The sequence below is a fragment of the Hemibagrus wyckioides genome, linkage group LG10, assembly GCF_019097595.1.
Source record: "Hemibagrus wyckioides isolate EC202008001 linkage group LG10, SWU_Hwy_1.0, whole genome shotgun sequence".
NCBI classification, from domain to species: Eukaryota; Metazoa; Chordata; class Actinopteri; order Siluriformes; family Bagridae; genus Hemibagrus; species Hemibagrus wyckioides.
Window position 1 is genome coordinate 3,520,984 of NC_080719.1, and position 10,586 is coordinate 3,531,569.

At 40.6% G+C, this 10,586-nt stretch overlaps 1 protein-coding gene across 3 annotated transcripts in view; it reads right to left on the reverse strand.

The window, feature by feature from the left end:
• cpne7 (copine VII) overlaps positions 1–10,548 on the reverse strand; it is a 77,112-nt gene extending 66,564 nt beyond the window's left edge. For 2 of the 3 annotated variants that reach the window (XR_009205906.1, XM_058401443.1), the window contains exons 1-2: positions 3,739–3,972; positions 967–1,363 (exon numbers count right to left, since the gene is read on the reverse strand). Coding sequence is in view for 2 of the 3 variants with exons in the window: in XM_058401443.1 (XP_058257426.1) it covers positions 967–1,140 (174 nt within the window). In the remaining variant the exon portion in view is untranslated. Of the gene's footprint in view, positions 1–966; positions 1,364–3,738; positions 3,973–10,386 lie in introns of those variants that run through there. The other variant, XM_058401444.1, reaches the window with a different exon arrangement.
• Positions 10,549–10,586: the final 38 nt, after the last annotated feature.

A 10,586-nucleotide genomic window follows, 5' to 3' on the forward strand; every position in this document is an offset into this window, starting at 1 on the left:
TAGATCGAGTTCTAAAGAAAAAGCGTTCTCAAGTCAATTATCATATCATTTAGGGGTTTTTAAGCACTTTCAGCAATATTTCTGAATATTTCTGAGTCACAGAAAACTGTTAGTGTCACTTGTTTTGAGATCTTACGCAAAAGTGGAAAGTGGAAAGTTCAATTCAAGTCAGCAATCTGCTAGTCAAAGTAATGAAAAGTAAAAAAAAATGTTTTGAACTGAAATTTATAAAAGTTAATGTCATGTTTTTATGTGAAAAGGAACTTGTTGAAGATTTCAATCTCAGATTACAATCTCAGACTGTGTAAGACTGCATTATTTACCGTTAGCAAGAATCTGACTAGCTGCTTGGCCAATTATCTTAGCTGCTAGAAATGCTGCTAGTCTAACCTAGCATCACAGTATACCAAGTTAATGCTAACAAATTTACCTCAGAATGCTATTTAGTACCTCTGGGTTACTGTTTACTCAGTAGGTTACTGGTTACTGGGATACACAGGGGTTGTGCCTTTAAGCAAGACTTGTAACCCTTAACCCTTTCTGGATTAAGCTGTATTATGGTGAACCCTGTTCTCTGACCCCAAACAAAGAATTTCACCGCTCTTTAGTATACATGTAGCAAATAAAGACTTCTTCTTTTACAATTCTCATTGAAACGGAGTTCATTCCTTCCAGCAAGAAAACACCTAATTTTCTTTACGTAGAATAAAGTATTGAAACATTTTACTGAGGTAGAGCCAGGGGGCATCATCCTCATTTTCAACACAGTCTGGGGGATTGTATATATTTCCATATTTCCGATTATAATGTTTATGTTTTTTTCTACACTGACGATTAATTATGTGGGAGAAAATAAGTAGGACTAATTAAGTATTCCATTTTAGCAAAATAATATAAAGAGCTCAAATATTTTCCGCAGCCTTAATAAGATGCCACACAAACACACACACACACACGCACACTCACCTCAGTCCACTGGCCTTGGCTCTGCACCAAGAGGACGACGCAGGGGTCGGATTTTTTCAGCGTGTCGCGGTCCAGCAGGGATTTGCAGGACACACGCAGCTCCACTTTAGTGACACAGGCCGCCGGACCACCGATCCCGGCCACAGGAGAACTCGCTTCCTGCGATTCACTCATCCTGGCTCAGTGTGGAATAAGCAACCAGAGACACCACACAGGGAATGATGGGAGATTCGGAATTTGTAAATTAACAGCTATCAAGATGATTTAAAGGAATCAGGTTAAGGAAGCAGCAGAGGCGCTCATCTCTGTCTCAGGTTCTGTATAAGTGAGGTGGGGTTACACGGAGATGTTCTCCACGTACATGAGGATGAGAGCTGTGTCTACTCCACAGTGGAACCTTAAACACACAGAAGAAATGTTTGATTTATTTTTAAATCATCTGGACATTACATGTTGCACGAATAAATCTAAAACCGTGAGTCATTCTTAAATAGTTCATCAGAACCCTAATTTCAGTAAGAACCCAACGGCGTGTAGTAGTAGAACCCACAGGGATCACTTTAACGCTGTAGCCTTTCATGGTCAACACTTAATGCACAGCTCATTAATTATGCAAAGCGGCGATTCTGTGGTGTGTGAATGCAGATGTGTAACACACACTTCATCTGTAATGTCACAATAATTCACAAGGTTTGTTCAGATTTAATGACAGTGACGACGAGGAAATCATGGAATCTGAAATGGATTGAGATTAAAGTTATGACTATCTATGAGCAGTGCAGAGGAAGAGAGAGCAGCGTGAAGCCTGTAGGTATCTTATACACTGAATGTAAGGTAGCGTGGGATTACACACACACACACACACACACTCTTTCCCTCTCTGTCACTCTCACACATACACATACTATGTCTCTTTTGTGCTCTGTGTCACTCTTACGCTCTCTCATGCATACATATACTGTCAACTTTACTATATACTGTATCCATGCATACTATACTATATCTCTCTCTCTCTCGTTCTCTCTCTCTCACACACACACCCATCCACACACACTCACACACATACACACACACACACTTATGGACATATATATTATCTCTCTCTCTCTCGCTCTCTCTCTCTCCCTCTCTCTCTCTCACACACACACACACTCACACACACTTATGCACATATGTATTATATGTCTCTCTCTCTCTCTCTCTCTCTCTCTCACACACACACACACACAACAGTATACTGTCCAGTGCACTTTTGTGCTTTGTCTCACTCACACACACTCATGCACATATATATTATGTCTACTTCTCTCTCTCTCGCTCTGATCTTTCTCTCTCTCTCTCTTTTTCTCCATCACACACTCACAAATACACAACCACGTCATACAGAGTGTGTACATGTTTCTCTCTCCATCACACACACACACACACACAACTATACCCTTTTTGCTTACTTTCTTAAACACACATGCACACACATATTCTCTCTCTCTCTGTCTCTCTCTCACACACACACATATTCTCTCTCTCTCTCTCTCTCTCTCTCTCTCTATCTCTCTCTCACACACACACACACACACACTCTCTCTCTCTCTCTCTCTCACACACACACACACACACACTCTCTCTCTCTCTCTCACACACACACACACACACACATTCTCTCTCTCTCTCTCTCTCTCTCTCACACACACACACACACACACACACACATTCTCTCTCTCTCTCTCTCTCTCACACACACACACACACTTTTTTTTACCTCTCTTCCCGCTGTAATACGCTATAAATGTTTCTCGTGCCTCGTTATGGATGATGTATGGTGCAAATCCGCAGCAGTGAAGTTGAGCTCGCGCAAAAATCAGAAACCGAATCAGAAATAGGATTTTTAATCGAAAATCTGCCAAACGGAACCGAAGTTTCAGTCCGTCTGGGATTATAATCTGTCCAAATGATTCACTCCTGTCTCGATTTTTTTTTTTTTTTGAGAGAGAGAGAGAAAAAATTATTAAGTACGTAAATATGAGGCACAAAATAAGCACGATCTTTAAAACGATGCAAAAAGTCACGCGCCATGGAAACTGCATTATTATTATTATTTTTTATTATTATTATTATTATTATTATTATTATTATTATTATTACTGTTATTGTTATTGTTATTATTATTATTATTATTATTATTATTATTATTATTGTAAATGCATGATTCAGTGCACAGCTCCATCGTTGCATGAGCAGATATTTCTGGACATGTGGACGCTGATGGACGCCGTGAGGAGTTTGTTCAGCATCACTCGAGCTTCCACCGGAAACGCGCGCGGTCGCTTTCTGTCACTCAGTTTGCGCTTTCCAGCATCACAACCACTCCCCAGTCCATCATATATCACAGCAAAGACAACACACACCACACAGCACTGTTAGAACCCATTAATCTATGGGTGTATCCGTGTAAAAACCCAGCAGCATGTTGCATATAAACTGGGAACGGCACGTGCCTGACAACACCTTACATCCAGCTGTAATTGATTATTTCCCTTTTTTCACTTTCGTCTCTTCCTCAAATCAACATTTAAGTGGAGCTTTCACTCCACACGAGAAGCTGTAAGCAAAAACAAAACCGATATTCTAATTAAATGACAGAAATGCTCAAGTGCGCGCTCGCTGCATCTTCATCACAAGCGGATTTTTTTGGACCAATTTATCATTATAAAAATAACACACAGCCATAGCAAGAAGTCTATAAATGTGTTACAAAGGGTTAGAGACTCTCACCTCCTGCTGACGCCGCCGACTTCTGGCTCAAATGCTTCCTCCAGTGCTGCTGAAAATTTCCGAAACTCGGCGCGCAGTTGGAGAGAGTGAGGGAGGAGGAAGAGGAAGGGTGGGAAAGCGCGCGCGAAGAGCGGATGAGGAGGAGGAACAGGATGAGGAAGAGTAAGAGATCATGAGCGATTAGTGTGGGACCGTGTGGTGATGAAGAAGGATGGACAAGAAGAGAAAGGGTGAAAATGTCGGGTGGAAGAAGAGGTAGGGTTCGATGTGAAAAGGATGATGATGATGATGATGATGAACAGGGCACAGTAAGAGGAGAAGGAAGACTAAGATGAGAAGGAAGAGGAAGAATGGAAAAGTGGGGTGAGGATGAGGAGGATGAAGACCAGTTAGAGGACATGATGAAGATGATGATGAAGATGATAATGATGGTGAATAGAGCACAGTGAGAAGAGAAAAAAGATTAAGATAAGAAGGAAGAGGAAGGATGGAAAAGTGGGGTGAGGATGAGGAGGATGAAGACCAGTTAGAGGTCATAATGATGATGATGATGATGATGATGATGAGAGCACAGTGAGAGGAGGAAGAGCACTAGGAGGAGGAAGAATATGAAGGATGGAAAAGTGGTGTGAAGATGAGGTCGGTGAAGGAAGAGTAAGAGGTCAAGTTGATGATGATGATGATGATGATGATGATGATAGGTAGAAGGGTATGCTGAAAGGAGGAAAAGTAGTGAAACAGGATGAGGATGAGGAGGATGAAAAGTGTCAAAGATCATATGTAAAGAGTGATGAGGAGGAGGAGGAGGAGAAGGAGCAGAATGGGAAACAAAGTGAGAGAAGGAGGAGGACTATAAGAAGGAAAAATAGGAAGGATGGAAAAGTGGGGAGAGGATGAGGAGGAGGAAGACCGATTAGAGGTCATGATGTTGACGATGATGATGATGATTATGAGTGCACAAATAGAGGAGGAGGAGCACTAAGAGGAGGAAGAATATGAAGGATGGAAAAGTGGTGTGATGATGATGATGATGGGTAGGGCATATACACAGTGAGAGAAGGAGGAGGACTATGAGGAGGAAGAATAGGAAGGATGGAAAAGTGGGGAGAGGATGAGGAGGAGGAAGACCGATTAGAGGTCAAGATGTTGATGATGATGGGTAGGGCATATAACGAAAGGGGTGAGAGTGAGGAGGATGAAAAAGTGTTAAAAATGCATGATGATGATGATGAAGAGGAGGAGGAGGAGGAAGAGCATAAGGAGAAACACTGTAAGAGGAGAAGGAGGACTATGAGAAGGAAGAATAGGAAGGATGAAAAATTGGGGTGATGATGAGGTCAGATGAAGAAGGATTAGTGGTATATAATGAAGATGAAGATGAGGAGGGATATAAGGGAAGGTGGGCGATGATAGATGATGGGCAGAGGCTAAAGGATCAAAAACACATGGTGAGGGGGCAGTAAGCAGGGTGAGGATGAAATAAGAAAGACTAAGGAGTCAGGGAGAGGATGAGGAAGAAGAGGAGGAGTATTGTTGTTTAGAATGAAAAAGAGTAAGAGATCGGGGATGAAGATGAAGGTTGCAATATGGCATGATGAAGATGCGGAAAATGGAGGGTAGGAGAAGGCAGTGAGGACGAGGACGGATGTGAGAACAAATAAAGAGGATGAAAAGAATAATAACAGAGAGAGACTGAGAGAGAGAGAGAGAGAGAGAGAGAGAGAGGATATAAAGGAGCAGGAAGTTGATAATGTTCATGGGTAGCTGTGATACGATTATGTATAAGTGCAGTGTGTGTGAGTCGTACAGTAATACACAATATCACCATTTATTATTAAGATGCTTTTTCCTCATGTTACGGTCTGGAACAAGATCTTCATGTTATGCTTATGAACAGGACCCGAGGACAGAAGATCATTAACGAAGAAACAGGCAGTTAGCTTTAAAACCACTCAATTACCCCAATAACACCTGGCTTCATTATCCTTTCTGGAGAAAATGACTGTGTAAATTTACAGTAACAGTACTGCTCTTAATCACAGAACTGATGTTTATAGCCTTCATAATGTCATGTTTACAGTAACAGCAGACTGATGTGGAGAATGTAACAGACACTTTCGCTGATGCTGAAGGAAAATTGTTGAAATCCTAAAGGGAAATTCTTAAAAAGGAAATTCTTGTGCAGGAAAAAAAAAAAAACCTGTTGTTTTAGCACTTATATTCTAGAATAAACATTTTAATTAGTCAAAAAAACGAGTGGAATTGTTTACTGAAGATGAATCAGGAATGAATCAGTGAGTCAAGGTGAAACGAAGAAGAACAAGAAAAAGATAAAGAAAAGTAATCTATATAGGCCACCTACTTAAAATATCAGGCTAACTAGCAACTGTTAGCTACTTAGCTAGACTAATGCTGCCTAGCATTGCTTAGTGTTACCTCAGGTTTAAACTTCTGCTTCAACAAAAACATTAAACACATATTCAGTTTCATTTACGTGCTAAAATAATCCAAAGCTTTTAAAACCAATACTTGTTCCAAAATTATGGAAGAAATAAAAAAATCTGAGAATTAGCAAGACTTTGGCTAGCTGCTTCAAATACACACGTAGCTTTACCTCAGGATTAAACTGGCTGTGTTTCCTCTGTTTTACTAGCGCTGTGCTTTTTGAAACTTATTAAACTGATTTTACTGGATTGTATTCGCATGTTAAAATATTTAGCGGCTAGTTTTAATCAACTGTATATATCTGCTCAAATGTATATGAAAACAGGAAGTAACAGTAACCTTCTAGAACAATATTATAACTATCAGTGGATAAAAAAGCAAGATGTTCTCAAATTCTTTAATAACTTCTTTGTCATCATGCCACCTGGGGGTTGATTAGTTTACTATAACAGCATGATACTGAGTGCTTTATTCCTTAAATAGGTACAGTAAGGACCTTTGAGTGTACAGTATTCAGTACTACTGTAAATATTTTCACACATTTCTATACAGAATTGAAGTGCAAAAGATGTTTAAAGCAGCTTACTGGTCTGTTTACATTTATTTGGAGTGGATTTGGCTGCCGATGAAGTGTAAGGTTATGAGGTTACTTGATATTTTTCAGTAGAAATCTATGCGGTCGGAATGATAAACTCTCCAACACACTTCAGTGCTCCTGTCACACATGTTCTAGTGAAGCTGTTGTTCCTGCAGCCTCTAGAACAGATTTAACACACAACCTTCCCACAAAGCAATCCACAGCTTATATAAGCCGCACTCATGTCAGTGGATGTGTGTGTGTGTGTGTGTGTGAAGTGCCCTAACACATGACCTGTTAAAACACTTATATCCACTTTCCTCATTCACATAACAAGCAAGACAAAAAAAATCAGTCCATTTTTGGTCAAGAATAGGAATTGATTGTCCCTAAGGCCAGCTGAAGTTAGGGCATTTTATTTTATTTTTTTTCACAGGCTGCGAAAGTGATGAGTCTAATTACTCGCTTTGCTGCGCTGTTCGTTTCTCAGTCAGGCTGCTATTTAAGGAGCACGGAGTGTGCAAGAATGCCAGCAGCGCCCATGTGTTTGCCCAATACGGCACACAAACCAGACTAATGATACAGAAACCCTGCTGTTATCACATCTCACATCCTATTGGAGGCTCCTGAGTCCATGTGGGGATTGTGTGATGCACAGCAGCAGCAACCTCCACCTGAGCTCCAGTACTGAGTGCAGATCTGTGGCTGTGCAGACGGACTGACCGAGCAGGCCTACAGACCTTTTTTTTTAAAAAAAAAAAAAAAGTCTGGATCCAGACAATCCCAAAAGCATCATAAAGTTACAATTAGAGAGAGAGAGAGAGACAGACAGGCTGACAGAAGGGAGAAAGAGAAACTCACACACACACAAAGAGAAAGAGAGAATGAGAAATTGACACAGACAGACAGAGAGAGATAGAGAGACAGAGAGAGAGAGAGGAATACAGACAGACAAATACAAAGACAGGTAGAGAAAGTGACAGACACATACACACACACACAGAGAGAGAGAGAGAGAGAGAGAGAGAGAGGAAGGCAGGTAGGCAGACAGACCAACAGAGACAGAAAGTCAGAGAAAGAGAAACTCGCTCTCTCTCGCACACACACACAAACAGACACATATAATGAGAAAAAGAGAGATGGAAACAAAGACAGAGACTGTCAAACAAATACAAAGACAGAGAAAGAGAGAGAGATACTCTCTCTCACACACACACACACTAAAAGAGAGATAAACAGACACAGACAGACAAATATACACAGAAAGAGAGAGAGAGAGAGAGAGAGAGAGAGACCAAGAGACAGACAGACAGAGATTCAAACAGACTGAAAATGACAGAGTGAGAGAGAGAGAGAGAGAGAGAGAGAGAGAGAGAGTGTGTGTGTGATGCTCACTTTACTGCAGGTCAGTTCAGTGTGATCTCTGTGCACTCAGAGTTGTAGGTTTGATGGTTATGTAAGCTCTGTGTGTAGGCAGTGTGTAATCTGTTATAGAAGATGCAAAAACGTGAGTTATTTCATACATGACTTGCTAATAATCAATTTTTATTCCATATTCAGCTCTGTTGAATTCCAGAACATCTTCATTCATTTCTTTTCATTATCACTCTGGTGAGTCTGTGTGAACAACTAGTTACAGCTGATACGAGGTAATCTTTGTTTCTGGGACATCGCTGTGGCATAATAAGAGAAACAAAATGCTTCATGATGTCGAAATCATGTCTAAATGACCCAGTCGTTGATTATTTTCCTATAAGAGCATGAGACTGAGTGATGTATTTCTGAATTCATGCAATGTAGATTTACTGTATCCAACACTAATGCACTCAAATGTGAAAAAAATTCAACCGGTGTTATTTGTCCGTATTTAGATTCCTTAGTGTGTGTGTGGGACAGAGAGAGAGAGAGAGAGAGAGAGAGAGAGATGAATAACATAATTTACATCCATTTTGATGTTTCTCAAATCTTTCCTGTCTAATTCTTTTTTGTGGTCAGATATTTCTAAGTCTATTCAGAAAACTTCCAAGAACATTCTAGATACTTCCAAGAACGTACACACACATCATCTCATCATCATCATCATCATCATCATCATCATTATCAAATCCTCATTGATACAATACCTAATGCCCTGAAATGAATAAACAGAGCAATCTGGCAAAAAGATTAGACGCCGACTTTCTGTGCACCTGTATGACTGAAAATCTCAAGGTCATTTTAATTCTTTCCATGTTCTGTCTCAACAAGTGACATTTAAAGAGACCGGTGAGAACTTTTTAAAGCTAGTGGCCGTCATACATCACTGAGAGACAAGACCAGGCACCGGAATATGAATGAGATGTCTGGAGCATTAACCTCTCAACTTACAGCAAGCCATCTGGAGCACCTGATCTTTAGCTCCTACTCTACCTCTACCTCTTATATATTTTACACACAGTTCAGTACCGCTTGCCTATTCGACGGAAGTGTATAATGTAACCATTAAAATGTCACCCAGGGGACGACGGGGTCCCATTTGGGGTCCGGTTTCTTTCAAGGTTTTATTTTTATTCCGTTCAAGTTCCTTCACCGCTAGCTCGCTCGTTAAGAACCTCGATCCAGATTCTGTGAAGCTGCTTTGTGCTTGATCTTGATCTCATTACCGTGCGTATAGAGTTTCACATGATCTCCGTGTGTCTGTGTGAGTTTCCTCCCACCTCCCAAAGTAAAAAAAACATGCTAGTAGGTGGCTCGGCTAAGATAATTTGCCCGTAGGTGTGAATCACACTGTGTTCCTGGGATAGACTATGAACTGTTATATATATATAAATAATATATGTTATATTATATATATAATCAAACACACACACACACTGATCAGGCATAACATTCTGACCACTGAGAGGTGAAGTGAATAAGATGATCTCCTCATCATGACACCTGTTAGTGGGTGGGATATATTAGACAGCAAGTCAACATTTTGTCCTTAAAGTTGATGTGTTAGAAGCAGGAAAAATGGACAAGCATAAGGATTTGAGCGAGTTTGACGAAGGGCCAAATTGTGATGGCTAGACCACTGCATCAGAGCATCTCCAAAACTGCAGCTCTTGTGGGGTGTTCCCGGTCTGCAGTGGTCAGTATCTATCAAAAGTGGACCAAGGAAGGAACAGTGGTGAACCTGCGACAGGTCATGGTCAGCCAAGGCTCACTGAAGCACATGGGGAGCTAAGGCTGGCCCGTGTGATCCGATCCAATGGTTAGGGTTAGGGTTGAGCTACTGTTGGTCAAATTGTTGAAGTAGTTAATGCTGGGTCTGATAGAAAGGTGTCAGAATACACAGTGCAGGACGGGTCAGAGCTGTTTTGGCATCAAAAAGGAGACCAACACAATATTAGGCAGGTGGTCATAATGTTATGCCTGGTCTGTCTATATTGAAACGTTGAAATGAAGAAAGCAGTATGTAGATTCCCTATCACATTAATGCAACATTATACAGCCAAAAGTATGTGGACACCTGAACTTCACACACCCATATGTGGTTCTTTCCCCAAACTAGTGCCATAATCATAGGAAGCTCACAATTTTTATATATCTTCGTATGCTGTAGCTTTATGATTTCCCTTAATAAAGAATAAAGAAGCACAAACCTGTTCCAGCCTGACAATGTCCCTGTGCACAAAGCACCGAGCTCCATGAAGACAGGGTGGGAAGTGGAGTGGAAAAATTAAATAAAAAATTAAATATCATATTATATTTTAAAACGAGTAGCAGCTGAAAACATTTTACTTCCTTCAGATCTAGATTGCACTGAATATAAACCACGAGTGCATCTAAAGTACCTTAACAC